The sequence below is a fragment of the Canis lupus genome, chromosome 5 (genome assembly GCF_048164855.1).
Source record: "Canis lupus baileyi chromosome 5, mCanLup2.hap1, whole genome shotgun sequence".
NCBI lineage: Eukaryota > Metazoa > Chordata > Mammalia > Carnivora > Canidae > Canis > Canis lupus.
The window spans coordinates 69191097-69207654 of NC_132842.1; the positions used below are offsets into that span (position 1 = coordinate 69191097).

Sequence of the window (16558 nt, forward strand, 5' to 3'; positions counted from 1 at the left end):
CTGTATTTCCAGAATGTTGCACGGAGCCTGGTACATAATTGGTGCTCAATAGATATATGTTGCAAGAGAGAATTTATTCCATAAATTCAACACACATTTATTGAGTGCCTACTGCTTGTAGCCCTGTGCTAAGAGATGGTGTACAGATGGTGCCCATACAGTAACTGGTCCTGAGAGCCCCCTCCCAAGATCACCAGGGGGCTCTAAATCCTCCCAACTTTTCCTGTCTCCTACCCAGCTTCCCCTGAATGCCAGACTCCAGGCATCGAGGCTTTTCCCGGAACGGTGGTAATGCCCAAGCACCCCATGCATCCTGGGGCCTGAGAGGGCTGCACCCCCACAGGCACGACTCTCTGAATCCTCCCTGTCTTTCACGCCCTCCTTCAACCACCTTCCCCCTCCCTCTCAAAGCCTTAGACACTGCCACCCCCCCTCCCGGTGCCCTACATCTACCCGGGGTTATACCGAGAGAGGCCAGCAGGTGGCGCCGAGACTCCCCCTTCCCCCGCGCTACACTGGACTCCAGAGCCCCCCGGACCCTCTCCCTTCTCTCTTTTTCGCCCTAACGGGGACAAGAGTGGACTCCGTGACCTCTAAGTGACCCCTCTCCTTCCTGCTGGCTCCCGCGTGAGGCCTAAGGAGCCTCCAGCTGCTCCTGCGAGCCCCGGGCTGTCTTTTCCTGCCTGCTGGGGTTGGGGGTCCCTAGGGGCCAAGCTGCAGCTGGTGGGGCGGGGCCGGGCGGGGTGGGGCCGAAGGCAGCTGCCGGGGAAGAGAGAGAGAGAGAGAAAGAAGAGAGAGAGAGGAGAGAGGTGCTTTGGTTCCTTGGCTCCTGCCCCAAACAGGTGGAGGTCCCAACTGAGCCTCCCCTCAGCACAGGTATGTGGCTGGGGAAGCCCGTGGGGCCGGGGGTTTCAGCTTGGCACGCAGAGCAGGCCTGGCGGTCCTGAGGGGCCAGTAAGAACCCCGGAGCCTCCTCTCACCCTGCCCTTTCCAAGGTGACCCACAGAAACTTTGGGGGTCAGTGCAAGAGTCCTGGGGTGGGCACCGGGAGGAGAGGGCCCACTGCTGCTCCCGATCGGGGAGCTCTTTCCATCTCTGACCTCAGTTTCTCAATCTCAAATGGTGGGCGTGGGAGATTTTGAAGACATTCTGGTGGGATAACTCTGCAAAGTGTCCCTTTTCAAAAAGGATTAGCCCCTTCCAGGAGCTTCTGGAAGACCAAAAAGGCCTCTAAGAGCCAAAGGAATGCCCCCTAATGGTAGAATTTCAGATGAGGGGGAGGGGCCCATTTGGAGATGCGAGGGCCCGGTCTGTGCTTCCCTCCTCAGCCTTGTTTCTCTGACTGGGACTCGGGCTGGAAAGTGCCCCAGGTCGGGGGGGGGGGGGGGGGGGCTTCCCTCGCTGCCTGCTGGCCCGGAGGTTCCCTGGTTAGGGAGACCGGGGCAGGTGCAGCTCTCTGCCTCTTCAAGGACAGAAAAGGGGTGAATTGGGCAGAAGAGGGGGCGAGACTGAGGTGGGCACAGCAGGAGGCATATGGGTGTGCCCAGGGTGGTGGGAAGGAGCCATCCGCGCCCTTTCTGAACCGCGGTTACTTGCCAAGTCCCCAAAGCCCCCTGCACTTTAGAGTCATTAGCTCCTTCCCGGCTCGCTGCACCGGCGGGACTAGAACGGTGGGGGAGGGGGCTGGAGCCACCCTTGGCTGTTGGGAAGATTGTTCCAGATTGTTCTCTGAGGAGCAAGCTGGCACACGCAGGTTCTAGGATCTCAGGGATGGTGGGGTGGGTGAGTTCACTCTGGGTGGGGACACAATCGAGTCAAGCACACGCGTGGGAGTCCGATCAGCCTGTGTTCAGATCCTGGCTCTGCTGCGAGTCGTGGGGCAAGTCAAGTGACCTCTCCGAGCTGCGGTCTCCCGTGCAAAACGGGGGGCCCGGAGCACCCCTTAAGGGGCCCCGTGAGAAGGAGGGGCAAGATGCAAGTCAAGCTCTTGGCAGTGTCTGGGACCTGGAAGGTGCGGGTTGTTACTCTCATGGAGACAAAAATGGAGGCCCAAAGGGGGGGAAGGGCTGGCCGGGGTCCCCGAGCTAAGTCTCCAGTGAGTCTGAGTGTCCTCCTCCCGGCCGGCCGCGGCAACACCGAGCACCTGCTGTATGCACCCCAGCACCTCCTCGGCGCTCTGGCCCCCACTCCCCGTCCCTGCGGTGACACTCCCCGCTGCTCACGTCCGTCCGGGCCGCCAAGGCCTCGGGTCCGGGCGGGGTGGGGGGGGGAGCCCCGGCCGAGGGCAGGCGGGCCAGCGCTGGGCGCCGGGGGACCCGCTGAGTGTCTCGGGGCGCCTTCCCCCCCCCCCGGGAAGGGCAGCGCTGGGGGCCGGGGTGGGTGCGGGGGCGCGGGCGGCGCGCCGGCGAGCGCTGAGAGCCGGGGCGGCCCGAGGGCCGGGAGGGGCGGCTGCGGGGGCGCCCTCCGCCCTCACCCCGCCCCGCGCCTCTCCCCGCAGCGGGGGCGCCCCGCCCCCCGGGCGCCCGACGTGGACGCGGCCGCCGCCGCCGCCGCCGCCGCCGCCGCCGCCGCCGCCGCGCGGGAGTCGCTGTCCGCGGAGCCGACATGCAGGCGGCGCGGGGCGGCGCGGGGCGGCCGGGCCGCGGGCCGGAGCGCGAGCGCCAGCGGCCGCCGGGCGCCGGAGCCGCGTCCCCCTGCGCCGCCCCGGGCCGGCCGGAGGGAGGAGCCGCCATGCACCCCGGGCCGCCCCGCGCCGCGCTCCGCCTGTGGCTGGGCTGCGTCTGCCTCGCGCTGGTGCAGGCGGGTAAGGGGGCCCGGGCCGGGCGGGCGGGAGTCCTCGGGCCCCTTCCTGCCCCCCGTCCCCGGCCTCTTCCCCGCCTCCGGACCCCCAGGCCCCACCTCCGGCCCCGACCCCGGCCCCGCCGCCCCAGCCCTGGGTCTGGGGTCTTGTGGTCCGCAGGCCCCCCATCCCATTGCCCTGACCCCAGGCCTTTGCCTCAGGTACCCGAGCTGAGCTCCCTCCTCGGGCCCGGGGAGCAGCTGAGGACACCAGTCCCCCCACCTTGGGCCTCCCTCCCTGTCCCCAAAGCCCTGCAGGACAACTCTGCAGGTCGGAGCAGGATGGGGTCCCAGTCTGCGTGAGCATGTGTGAGGGGGATGGGAACTGGCACCCCCGGGTTCGGGGCGGGTGGGGTGGACCCCTGAGCCTGCTGCAGTCAGGGTCCGGCCTGCCCCGAGTGCCGGCCTCATCCTCACCCAGCCCAGCCTCTCCTGAGGCTCCGTATCTGTCCCTTTGGCTTCTGGCGCCTCACTCATCACTCCCTCTACCCATCCCTCTGTGGCTCAGTGCTTCTCTCCCTCCCTCCCTCCCTCTCCCCCGCCCCCCTGCTTCCTCTACGTCTGTCCCTGATAGCCCACTTGTCTGTTTTCTGGTTCTGTGTCTGCTGCCACCTGTCTGTGTCCCTCTGTCTCTCTCTGTCTCCAGGGATGGCTTTGTTGCCCCAGGCCCAGCCCCTGGGGCCTCGGGTCCACTCCTCTGTGGGGTGCAGGGTGCTGCTCAGGGCCAGGTCTTCCCCTTGCAGCACTCGCCCCCTGGGGTCGCAGACACAAGGCCCCTCTCCTGGAGCCCTTCTTCCTGCCCTCCACCATCTCTGTGCCTCACTCTCTCTCCTACTCCCTTCCCAACTGACCCGCTCTCATCTCCTTCCCACATGCAGAAGACACTACCTGCCCTATACTCATGGTTCCCCCACCCAGATCCTGCTCTGAGTGACCTCCCCCCTGCCTCCAGGGGCTGGCAGAATGTGGAGAACAGGCTCACAGAGACCCCTCCCCGTCTTCATCTGTCTGCCTCGCTACAGTATGGGGGTTCCTCTCTTGAACCTCACTCCCAACCCTTGATCCTCACTCCCAACCCAGGCCTCACCCTAGCCTGGCTCCTCTCCACCTCTGGGTCTTTCTCCTTCCCTCAAGGTCACTCACTTGACAGTGTGGTCTTGTAGAAAGAGCACTGGACTGGGAGTCCTTTTGACTGCTTTTCATCAGACTAACTTTCAGCTCTCACAGCCCTGGCCACCGATGCCTCCCTTGTGCCTGCACCCCCCCCCCCAACCTCTTAACACCCTTCCATTAGATCTGGCCCCAGCCAGGCCCATCTGTTTTAGCCTGGACCCCTAATAGGGCCAATGTGACCAGTGGGGGCTCCTCACCCTGGACACGCACAGCCCGGGGCCTCTCGGGCTATAGCTCTTCAATCACTAACGAACTGAGACCCGTGTGTCAGTGCCATCGGAGGCCTTGCGTTCTTCCTTCCCCCACCATGCGGCCTTCCCTAGGTTCCCACTTAGGAGACAGTGGGCCTGGGCCTCGCGGCAAGGGGTGCTGAGGCTCAGGTGCCTCCCCACCCCCAGACAGTCCCTCGGCCCCAGTGAATGTCACTGTCAGGCACCTCAAGGCCAACTCTGCGGTGGTGAGCTGGGACGTCCTGGAGGATGAGGTGGTCATCGGATTTGCCATATCTCAGCAGGTAGCCCTCGAGGGTCTGGGAGGGCAGGACACATCGGGATAGTAGCAGGGGATGCGGAGGGGGGTGTGCAGAAGTAGAAAGGGAAAAGGAGCAGAGAGCAAGAGAGACAGAGGCAGAAGAACTGCACATATGGCTTAGAATAGGGACCCCAGAGGGGAACGATCAGTGAGGAGGGCTCCCAGGCCTTTGACTGGAAACTGGGAATCAAAGACCTGGTTTGGATCTTACACAGACCTGAGTTTCGGGCGCAGTGCAAGACCTCACTGGGGAGACAGCCTCGGGCAACTCTTCCAAGCTCTCTGCACCCGCACTGTCTCCCTCTCTGTAACATGGAGTGGCAAGAGCCATAGCTGCCCATGGAGATGAGGGGTGCGTGGGGAAGCCTGTGTGTGTAAAGGCTTGAGCTAGCGGCCCGGTGAGCCCGGTCACCGCCAGAGAGGTGGGCAGGGCGGGGTCGGTGACAGGGCGCTGACTGCAGCGGGCCTGGGGTTTGCCTTGGCAGAAGAAGGATGTGCGGATGCTGCGCTTCATCCAGGAGGTGAACACCACCACCCGCTCGTGTGCCCTCTGGGACCTGGAAGAGGACACCGAGTACATTGTGCACGTGCAGGCCATCTCCATTCAGGGCCAGAGCCCCGCCAGCGAGCCAGTGCTCTTCAAGACCCCGCGCGAGGCTGAGAAGATGGCATCCAAGAACAAAGGCAGGCCGGGGCACTGTTAGCGGGGGTGGCGTGAGCTGTGGTCAGGGCCAGAGTAGGGGGTGGCTGGAGGAAAGCACCAGTGCCCCCAAGCCCCTGTTGTCTAGTAAAGCAGTGGCCAAGAGAGGCTGTCACCCTAGTCCCTGAGACAGTGGGCATATCAACTCTCAGCGTTGGGTCAAGCCATGTTGCTGCCGCCCCAAGTACCCATCGGCATGTTCTCGAATCTCTTTATTAGGTGTCTGGGTACTTATAGAGATAAACATTTAAGCTCATGGGCTGGCCCTGGAGGGGTGGCTGGGGATGAGAAGAGCCTCGGACCTAGTGTCTCCCTCCCTGCAGATGAGGTAACCATGAAGGAGATGGCAGGGAGCCAACAGCTGCGGACCGGCGAGGTGCTCATCATCGTCGTGGTCCTGTTCATGTGGGCCGGTGAGTGCCTCCAGGCCCCTCCTCGCTTGGCCTCTGGGCAGCGGAGGCCCCTGCCTGGGCCCCTTCTCTCCTGGAAGTGGAGACAGCTGAGAGATGGACCCATTCTCTAATTTACGTCTCACAAAGAATTTAGCCGATTGAGAGCTGCCTCGGATTATTTGAGCGCTTGCCCTTCATTCCCTCCGGAATAGTTTGGACACCTGGGCGGACTCGTACCTTCTGGCCATGGCTGCAGGAGCATGCCTCCTTCTGGGCTGCTGGGCCTCCAGGTGCTCCAGGCTTGGGATCCTCTTACGCTGCTCATCCTTCTAGCTCTGGTTCTGTGACCACCTCCATTAGGTCTCCCCCATCCATCCATGAGAAAGGTTGTTTTGCCTACTGCTCTCACAGTGTACTGCTCATCCCTCCCTTTAGCTCCTCCCAGCTGAGGTCATTGGGCCCATGGGGCTCCCTGTTCCCACTTGTCTGTGAGCTACCCTCTGATAAAGAACAAATTTCATCTCTGTACTCAACCAGCATTTTCTGAATGGCCATTCTGTTCCAGGTAATAGTACTATAGTCATGACTAAAGAGCCCTGGGCTTGCAAGGAACTGGGTCTAGGAGAAGCCAGGCCCATACTTAACTATAATTCAATGTGATAAGTGCCACGTATGGGGGCAGAGGAGAGGGAATTAATTCTAGAGCTAGGAGTAGAAATCAGGAAAAACACAGAGAGGAGGAAACATGGGGATTGAGCTTTGAAGGATGAATAGGAAGTCACCAGACAGCCAAAAAAGGAACAGTGTTCTGATGACAGCATGTATAAGAAACAAATTCAGGGGCACCTGGGTGGCTCAGTCAGTTAAGTGTCTGCCTTTGGCTCAGGTCATGATCTCAGGGTCCTGGGATCAAGCCCCACGTCGGGCTCCCTGCTCAGCCAAGAGTCTGCTTCTCCCTCCCCCTGCTCTTATGCTCTCTCTTCCTCTCAAATAAATAAAATAAGGAACAAATTCAGCACAGTCTGGTTCAGTGCAGCTATGACCCAAGAGAAGAAGTAGAAACGGGGACAGTCAAGGATGGTGAGGCTTTAAAGTAGGCTGGAGCCCATTTTGAGGGACCTGAACACCATGCCAGAGCTGTATTAGCATGGTGGTTGAGAGGGCAGGCTGTATTGGAGAAGCATTTGGAAAAAATGTTGTGTAGACACATCGAAAAACAGACACTTGTAAAAACAAAAGGCAGAAAAAACAAAGGATTGTACAAAAGAGGTTTATATAAGGTATGTTATCAGACTTGGTGCAGACAGTATCTACATAATCGTAACGATGTAAACATAGTGGACCAACCCAAGATTATGATGTGAGTCTGTCAGGGTGACGAGAAAGGAAGTAGGGGGGAGGTGTTACCCTGTACCTACGATAGAAAGTCAAAATAGAAAAAAAAAAAAAAAAAAGAAAGTCAAAATCGTATCTAAAACAGATAGATCAAGAAATAGCACTATAAATAAAGCATAGAGGTAAAAATGGAGAAGACACCTACCAGAATTGGAGCTGGCTTCCATAATTGTATCTGACTTTCAAAAACTATTACACTCACATATTCTTTGTCTGCTAACAGTAAACATTTAGCAGAGCGTAGGCCCTGGCGTGCACGTCCCAGCTCTCCCAGCTCTCCCGCCTCAGGACCTTGAGTAGGTTCCTAGGCTCTCTGCATCAGTGTCCTCACTGGCAACCTGGAGGTGATAATGAGGACTCAGTGGCATGGGCATTGTCAGTGCACGGCATAGGGCCTGGCACACGCTCAGCAAACGTTACTGTTTCTATTTCCCCTAACTGGAAAGGAGAGCTGTAGGGGAGAGGGGAGATGGGATCAGATGGGCATCGTGGGAAGATCAGCCCAGCAGCAGCGAAGGAGACGGCTGGTGGGGGACAGGTGGACATGGGAACCAGAGGCAGGCCGTTGCAGTGGTGTAGGGGAGAGGCCATCTGGAGCTCAGTATCTAACAGGAGCTCGGCAGGTGCCAGTGGGAATGAAGCGGGCAGGCGGGACTCTGGCCTCTCACTGCTCTCCTCATCCTCCTCCCACCCCCCTAGGTGTCATTGCTCTCTTCTGCCGCCAGTATGACATTATCAAGGACAATGAACCCAATAACAACAAGGAGAAAACCAAGAGCGCATCAGAAAACAGCACCCCGGAGCACCAAGGGGGAGGTCTTCTCCGCAGCAAGGTGAGGGCACGTCTCGGGTCTGGGTGGGTGGCCCCGGGGCTGTAGCAGGGTCAGCTGAGGGCTGGACGGGCTGCAGCCCGGCAGAGCCAAGCTTGGCCTCTGCAGCCTGTGTGACACCAGGGACGCTGCAAATTGATTTTGGACCTTCTCCTCTTGCCGGGTGCCAGGGGCCAGTGTGGTTAACAGAATGCAGCGTGACTGGGGAGGGGAGAATTCTTGGTTGGTATGGGACAGCACAAAGAGGGGGTTCTGGGCTTATTTCTGTCCCTGCCGTGCTGTGTGACCTTGAGCAGGTGCTTCACCTCTTTCTACCTTCATTTCCTCTTCTGCAAAACAGATATGACAACCTTGTCAGTGCTTGCTCTGAGCAGCTCAGAAGAGACGGTAGAGAAGTGGGAGGATCTCATGGTTCTGACGATGATTATCCAACAAACAAACATCTGGCCCTCTCCACATTTCCTCCTCCCTCCATCTCCTCACACCCCCTGGCTTACTGTCCTCTCTCTTGGCTTCTCTCTTTCTGGGGCATTTTCCCGAAGCCTCTTAGTAATCCCCATCTCCAGAAGCACCTCGACAGTGTCAGTGGCCGGGGCCGCGCTCTGAGGCGGGTCTGCAGGATGTGAGAGAACCAGCCGGCTGGATGGCTCTGCTGGGGGGAACTGGGGGCCTGGCACCCAGTCTTGGCTGCTAAGTGAGTGAGGCCGAAGGCTGGGTCTGAGAAGGCAGAGAGATGAGACGTGCAGGCAGGGCCACTCCTTCCCTTCCACGCGGGACAAGAGCCGGGCTTTTAGGAGGCAGCCCTTCCTTCCTTTCTTCTCGTGCCCTCCCCCATCTCCAACCTTGCAAGAAGTCTATTCAATTAGCCCTGGCTGCTTCTCTCATTTTTTCCCTCCCAGTTTCCAAACAAGCCCTCGGTGAACATCATCGAAGCATGACTGCCTGTCTGCAGGGAGAAGGATTTCATTTTTCTTCTCTGCTGGTCCCCAGGTCCATGGGCACAGGGACAGGGACTGCGGTGGGGGAAGGCACAACTCTCCCTCTTCCCCATCCTAGTCTGGTGAAGGAGGCTGAACTACAAACCCAAATTCTGCAAAAAAAATAAGCCACAAAACTAAAAGGCCTGGCCCCATTCTGGAAAAGGCAAAGCTGCATGAGACACAGCCTTCTTTCTGCCTCCTTGCCTCTCCTGGACTGGCTTCCTCCCTGAGAAAATGCACAAAGTTCCTGGGAGATGACAAGCACCCAGACCGACTCCAGCTGTGTCTTTCAGACCGAGAGCCATCAGGGAAGCCATGGGGCAGGGTCATGGCTGCCAGCAAGCCTTTTTCTGGATCCAGCCATCAAGGACTTGTTTGTGGTGTGATGCACAACTTTGCGAGTGTGTAAGATGGTATGTCTTATCTCTCTGGAAAACGCAACTGAAGGGCTTCACTCCAGAGGGCAGAGGAATTCCCAGAGCTGATTGCCTGAGGCCTCTGTCTTCTTTGGCCCTCATCTGGACTGTAACATCCTCAGTTTGGAGTCTTAAGAAGACGAAGTGGGAAAGAGACCTGGAAGGTACTGGCCCCATTTCTTTCGGAAGAGGCTGTTGGAGTTGTAACAATGCCGGCTTACACAACTGAAAAGGTATGTCCACGTGGGCAGCTGAATCACCAACTCTGGAGTAGAAGCTGTTGGAAGGCAGGCCTGGGCCATTACCGTGGACAGTCAGAGCAGCCCTGGCCCCTGGGGTCTCCATATCTTGCCATCTCATCCAGGGTTCTGTGAAAGCTCCCCAGGGTCCTCATGTCCTTCCCTAGAGCCTGAGTGGTGTGAGGTGACAGGTCTCTCTCTCCACTGCCCCTTTCTGGTAAACAAAACAAAACAAAACAAAACAAAAAAAAAAATGGTGCTTGATAAGGGAAGGCAGACTCTTCCCTAGGACTGACAAGTTACGGCTGCTGAATGCCTGCATGGGAAGAGATGGGCCTCTGCGTCTTCCGCTGGTGGCTAAGGATGGGCGTGTGGGAGGACTGCGCCTAGCACAAGCCTGGCACACAGTAGGCGCTCAGTGAACACCTGTTGAACTGAATGATGAGAGCAGTGGCCCCCAAGCCAGAGAGCTGAAAGCCATCACCCAATGACCGCCCCTTCCTTCCGGTCTACAAGAGCTCTCCTGGCTCGGTCAGCCACGACTCTGCTTCGCCCCGGTGTGACAGCACAGGGAGGGAGGAGAGACAGGGTGAAAGGCAGATGTCAGCAATACTAAGGGCTTCCTCATGGGAGGGCATGAGGCTCCACTCATTGTCTTGTGACTTCCATCCCTGCTGAATGGGGCTGCAAGGCCAAAGCTCCTTAGGGGAGAGGTCCTTACCTCTGATCCAGTTAGAGCAATAACCTCTTTTTAAATGGAAAATAAAAGACAAATGAAAAGGCACATCCTTGTCTTCTGGTAAATGCCCAAATGTTGCCCTCTTTTTCTGGCAATTGGCAGCAAGTCAGGATGTGTGGAGGAGGGAGTCAATTCTCTCTCTCCATTTTGGCCTGCAGCTTCTTAGGGACATGCCTGCCAGCCAAGCTGGAGTTGGAAGGGAAATCTCGAACAGATGGGGGTGCACGTGTAGGAGGAGAAAATAGCTCCTCCATCATCCTATTACTGAGGCCCCCAAATTCAAGCTTGGGCTGCCTCGCTGCACAGGTACACAGGCTGGTGCTCAGTTTTTAGAACGAAGGGTTTTCCCCTCTGGATGGGGCTGGGTGATTTCCCTGACCGAAGGAATGCAATTCTAGTTTCTCCCCAGGGTGGGGAGGGAAAGGAAGAGGAACTGCAGAAGCTGCTTGCTGCAGCCCAGTGTTCCCAGCATGCTGTCTGAGGCGGTTAAAGGAACATCATTAGGATCCCAACAGCAGGCTGAAGGGTGGAGTAATGATGTCATTAGCCAATGAGCAAACCAGTAAGTAAATGGTACACCTCGAACACTCCTGTCCAGAGCCAGCAAGAGGTTGGAGAGAAAAGGTCAGATGAGCAGGACTTAGGGTAGACTGTTCTGGAAGGTTCCAAGAGAAAAGCAAGTCTATTTTTTTTTTAAAGATTTTTATTTATTCATGAGAGACACACACAGAGACACAGGCAGAGACACAGGCAGAGGGAGAAGCAGGCTCCACGCAGGGAGCCTGATGTGGGACTCGATCCTGGGACTCCAGGATCACGCCCTGGGCTGAAGGCAGCACTAAACCGCTGAGCCACCCAGGGATCCCCAAGGAAAGCAAGTCTTAAAGGCTGGGTGGGAAAGTGGAAATCTGCCAGCACCCAGAACTCTAAACCCAAGAGAGGTACTTGCTGGGCCCTCTGTCTTGTGTGCCCATCTAGTGCCACCTGGTGGAGACACCCCTGAGTCAGCAGCAGTTACCTACAGATAGCCATATGGGGCCAGCAAGCACTGCTAATGGAAATTTAGCAGAACACTGATAGGTGTTCTGACAATTTCCACTGCTAATGGAAATTTAGCAGTGCCGGTAGCACATCAGCAGAGGGTTAAGGGGGACGGGAGACTAATGAACACTTCTGGTTTAGATAAACCCTATTCCCTTTAGTTACCTCCCTAAAACCCCAAGTTCTACAACTGAGTTTTTCTTGGACCAGCCATCGTATACAGTAGAACCCTATAACTGTGACTTGGAACAGGGGTGGGCAAGTTCTTGAGAGACTGAGGCCTGACCTGCAGGCCACACAGGGCCTGTGGGAAGATGCTGGACAGAGGCGGGACTCTGCCTTGACCCTAAGTGACCCCTCAGGCCAGCTACTTCTGGGGGGGGTGGGTTTCCTTATCTGTCAAGAAAAAGGTTAAGAACAGGACCCCAGAGCCTACTGACCACCTGGAGTAGGTGCCAGGGGGCCTTCCTCCCAGCAACAAGAGGGAAAGCCCCAGGGTCTGGGAGAGGAAGAAGAACCCTGTTTGTGTGGGCCAAGAGTCCTTTCCCCTTTCTGATCCTGTTGCTTCAAACCAGGCTTTTCAGAGTGGCCTCTTCTAGAATCTACTTTTAAGAACTCTAATTCAGCCCTTTATTTATTTATTTATTTATTTATTTATTTATTTATTTATTTATTTAATTTATTTTAATTCAGCCCTTTATAAAAACATGTAGTATCGTACCATTCCAGGCATGTGACATTTCAGACTGTTATGTTACTTTTCACCTTCTTGAAATCTTTTTGAGTTATAGGATTTTGCTTTTAAGTGGCCTCCAAGAACAAGTTGCTTCCATAAATGGGACACACGCCCTGGCTCCAGCCCCACCAAACTCCATCAGTACAATATTTCCAAACCCTCAAGTGTCACTTGAAGCTAAGTCGGAGGAGATCCTCATATACAAATAGTTCCTTTAATGATAACTATAATGATTCTGGACTACTACATGGGGAGTTTTACAGGTTGTCCAAAAGGTTACATTCCACCCCCATCTCAATGGGTGCTGGGGGAAGGTCAGATTTTCTGTCTGTGACATGTTCCAGTTGTCATTAGAGGAGGACAGGTGGGGAGGATTGAAAAGGCGCAGCTTGTTCATTAAGGAATTCCACTGCTGACCAGCTGATATTTCCTGTGACAAGTGGAAATTTTTTTCCTGACAGGTGTTCTGACATACAAAGCAAGCATACCTTAGGACCAGCTTAGGAATAATTGTTTTCTCTTAGAAAAGCAGGACAACACAAAGAAAAGCAGGGAACTCTGCTTTCTAGTTTTAGATGGTTGGGTTTTTTTTTTTTTTTCTTCCTGTAAAAAGCTCCAAACAAGCTAGAGAATGACCCCATTCTTTTGAGAGAAGATCCATTTCTCCTCCTCCTCACTTTTCCATAACATAAAAATGAACTAAGGGTAAGTAAGGAACACCACCACTTCAGAGAATGCAGCCTGGTCCCTGAAACCTTTGATGTCTGCAGTAACATATTGCTAAAAAGGAAATAAGCAACTACTAGACAAAGGATCTGCACCTGAGAGAAACAAAATGGGTATGTATAGGTTAGGAGTACCTCAGAGTGAGAGAGTATCAAATAGCTGAGTGTTTAGCAAATTTGTATTGAAGCTTTTGCCTGGACTACAGAACAGCCATTAGACAAAACTTATGTAACAGCAAGACAGAGTCTGTCCAAACATGTTGGTACTTATTTACTCAGCATGAGTTGAGATTTTATAAGCATTGGCTAATATAGGTGACAAGCTTTTATTGCCTTCATCCTGTTTCCTGGGGTAAATCTAAGAAGCTTAGGTTCACAAAAGGGATGTAAGGAACGCTATGTCTCCCCTATCTACCCACACTTATTCCACCTGCATCCCAGGTTCAGGAGCAGTCAGTTTCTGGAGAAGTTGGATTAAGAACTACCATCAATTTTGGATGATCAGTTCTGGTTTGCCATATCCCTTTCTTCAAAAGGAGAATGCTCTGGGTTAACTCAGCTTCTTCCCTGATCAGCACCAGTTTGGGAGAGGCAGACAGGGGTCAACCACACAGCCATGGGAAGGAATGTGAGGCAGTGTTTGTCTGATCGGGCTGAGCCGTCTCCCCCTTCTGCAAAAACAGCAGCACAGTGATATTTCAGGCTTCCCCTATGTCAGGCTCCTGACATGCACTATATGTAGCTGCAAATCCCAATCAATTTCAACATTTCTTGACTGCTAGAAAGCCTTTCTCAACACTGTAATTTACCCTCAAAAGAATAGGGAGCGTGCACCCTCGCCTCCCCAGTACCACATTCTACTAACTGCCACCCCCGCCCAGACCCCACTAACCTGCCTACACAAGAAAAGGATGGAACCCTCCTTTCAAAGCCTGCAACAGACGGCCGCAGTACATGTGCCACGACAAGAACTTTTATTTCTTTTTAATGACATTAAACACAACTGGTACAAGGGAAAAAACATGATAAAGAGGAGGCACCAAACTTCGGTTTCGTAATTGATCCTGACAACTCAAGTCAATCAGGCCTGTGAGAGATGCAAAGCTATAGGTTATTGCAGGCTCTTATAAGTAAACTTCTGTAAATAGCACATTGTTACTCTTTGTCAAGACCACTGTGGTGAGAAATGTCTCCTGAAGGAAGAAAGCTAGGTAGGCAGTTAAATGCACATAACCCTTACTCAAGAACTCAGGAAATACTAGACTGTGAGCCCAAGACCACATATGAGATATGCAGCTTTAAAAACAGATTAGAACTCCAGATTTTACCCACTACCATTTCTAAGGCAAACATGCCTGATAATGAGTTTTCTTTGGCTTTGTTTTTTTTCTTCTTCAAGAATACCATGTTAACCGCTAGAGAACAGTTCTCTCCTCCCCCAGTCCAACAGATTTAATTAAGCTGCTAACGCTTTGGAAAAACAGAATTATTTGAGCAAAGAGGAAATGTGATTGTCACATTTTCTAGTTAACCCGTCACTCATTTGATTTGGCAAAGGCAATGCTGCCATCACACATTCAGACTTAAACCCTCCTGTACCAGGAATGCAGGAACATGAGCCTAAGCGAAATGCTGTCCTTTCACTCCTTGGGTTGTCTGTGGAGAACTAGACAGCTACAGTGCTAGGTATTCCAGCTATAATTAATTTTTATTATGCTGTCATTCCAAAGGTAGATGTCTGCTTCTCTTACTCCATCTTGCTAATTTAGGGAAATCTGGAAAAGTGAATAATGTAGTAAATGTCCATTATGCCAACTAAAATAATAGATTTTGACTCTTGCCTTTGAACAGAACTTTGCATTTGGTCCCAGAATCTAAACCTAATGTCCAAGGAAGAGAATCCTCACCTAGGTAAAAACAGTAAACACTTAGGGACATCCATCTAAGTTTATTGGTGGCTTGAATGACCAAACCTTCACCAAGTCAGTTTCTAAAGCAGGGTAGGGTATTTAAGATGGGTTTCTCACATACAAAGGTGGCTGATGAACCAACAAAACCCAAGAGAGGCTGCTAGCCCAGCACCACAGGCGATGCTGATAACTATGTCCCAGCCTTCAAAGAGGGTGAGCAACAGCATGAATGCCCGACTGCAAGACCTTCCGAAAGACATCTAAAGCCGTCTGTAAAGAAAGGAGAACAAACTCCTCAGACATCCACCAGGCTGGCTGCACAAAGTCCATCAACTTAAGTTAGAATACCAAACCTTAAGATCAGGTAATGCTTTTGTACATAGGCTTAATCACAAATACATTAGACCCACAGGAGCAGTTCTGTCAAACTGTGTCCCAGGAGTATGACCAAAGAAAATGGTAACATCCAGAAGCTAGAGGCACTGCTTGTTAACTAATCACAGAGACAAAAGAACACCTCTCCCAAGTCTCTCCCACAGGATGGAGCTTACGGACTGACACATCAACTCAAGACTGAAGGTGGAGCTGAGTGGATGAAACTGAAGACCAACTCACACCTCAGTAGTACTGGCTTTCTAACCCTCCTGGAGTTAAGACTCTATGTGGGAAGCTCCTTGATGAAGAGAGCAGGGAGGCGTTCTTAAGAGGCATAACTGGGTCTAACAGGATACAGGAACACATCAACAGAACCTAAGGAGCACAATGGTCACCAGGGAAAAAAGAAGGAAAATCCTTGAGAAAAGGCAGAAAAGACAATCAGTCACAAGACCACAGATTAACAAGGGTTAGTCAGCAGTCCTATGTCAGAGCTAAGATGTGTAAGATTTATAAATCTATTGTGCAAAACAAATTTAATAAAGAATGGGGGTGGGGGAGCAAAAATAAATAAATAAAGGCAGCTAGTAAGTACAAAAAGGAGAGAACATTTACACTTTTAACTTGTCCTTTCAACAGGATTTTTGTCCTGTTCCATCCTACTTCAAATGTCCTGGATTACCAACTTTAAAATACTGACAAGTACTCGGAGATTCAAATAAAAAAGTAAGAGGGGTTGATAAAAGTGACTTATGTCCATTTATAAGTCATCAGCAATAATTCACACTGGCTTGCAGCCTGGTAATCTCTTCCTTACAAGAGATTACAAGATGATTTCTTTTGGGCACCAGAAGTAGACTTCACCTCTGTGTAGAGGTGGGGGTTTGCATTTGGGGTTTGGCTTGAGCCTAGGTATTCTGGCTTAATGCTGGCTTTCAAGAAGTGGCCACCTTTGATTTAAATTAAAAAAATAAAAAATAACAGTGCTTAAATGCATGCACACAGACAAACAAGAAGGACCTTATACAAAAAAAAAATTCTCAAGTCAGCAATGGGAATTTCCAAAGGTGACAAGTTCTTTAAATAAAAATCTTGTGAAAAATAAAATTCAAAATCTACAAAGCACAAAAGAGCAAAAGATGAGATGCTGCTCTGAACAAGACCCTGGATAGGGACCTTCACTGCTGATGGGATGAGACAAATGGACTCGCTGGGAAGTCCGGGAGACGCTGGAAACGATGGTGGGTTCGCATGTTCCTGTCGACCCACTGAGTCAGACTGTATCTTTGCAAAGGTTTCTGCCGGAACCGAGCGTAGTTTCTATTAGGAGAGAAGGAAAATAAAAACAAGATGAGAGTTTCAGCTGGAATGGCTATTTGTACACAGAAAATGGCCTAGACAACTATCTTAAGAATTTATTTTTGGATATCAGATATTGATTTTACCTTTCAATCTTAATTTTAGAATTTTTATACTATTTTATTTATATGAAAGTCACAATGTGGGACACCTGGGTGGCTCAGTGGGCTAAGCGCCTG

At 53.0% G+C, this 16558-nt stretch overlaps 2 protein-coding genes across 18 annotated transcripts in view; one reads left to right on the plus strand and one right to left on the minus strand.

Moving 5' to 3' along the window:
* Nucleotides 1-2684: 2684 nt before the first annotated feature.
* On the plus strand, nucleotides 2685-10278 carry FNDC5 (fibronectin type III domain containing 5). 5 transcript variants are annotated; one of them, XM_072827230.1, is made up of 7 exons: nucleotides 2787-2803; nucleotides 3001-3109; nucleotides 4410-4525; nucleotides 5028-5226; nucleotides 5566-5655; nucleotides 7729-7862; nucleotides 8759-10278. In XM_072827230.1, exons 4-7 carry the CDS (start codon nucleotides 5043-5045, stop codon nucleotides 8795-8797), a joined length of 447 nt encoding a protein of 148 aa, XP_072683331.1. In that variant the 5' UTR covers nucleotides 2787-2803; nucleotides 3001-3109; nucleotides 4410-4525; nucleotides 5028-5042; the 3' UTR covers nucleotides 8798-10278. The 5 variants fall into 5 exon arrangements, with proteins under 5 accessions (XP_072683330.1, XP_072683329.1, XP_072683331.1 ...); XM_072827229.1 differs by lacking the exon at nucleotides 3001-3109 and having other exon boundaries at nucleotides 2685-2803; nucleotides 8200-10278; XM_072827228.1 differs by lacking the exon at nucleotides 3001-3109 and having other exon boundaries at nucleotides 2685-2803.
* A 3426-nt stretch (nucleotides 10279-13704) lies between these two features.
* Nucleotides 13705-16558, minus strand: part of S100PBP (S100P binding protein) — a 53165-nt gene continuing 50311 nt past the window's right edge. For 11 of the 13 annotated variants that reach the window (XM_072827219.1, XM_072827215.1, XM_072827216.1 and 8 more), the window contains one exon: nucleotides 13705-16340. In XM_072827219.1, coding sequence (XP_072683320.1) covers nucleotides 16199-16340 — 142 coding nt within the window. In that variant the 3' untranslated portion in view covers nucleotides 13705-16198. The remainder of the gene's footprint in view (nucleotides 16341-16558) is intronic. The other 2 variants (XM_072827214.1, XR_012031557.1) reach the window with 2 other exon arrangements.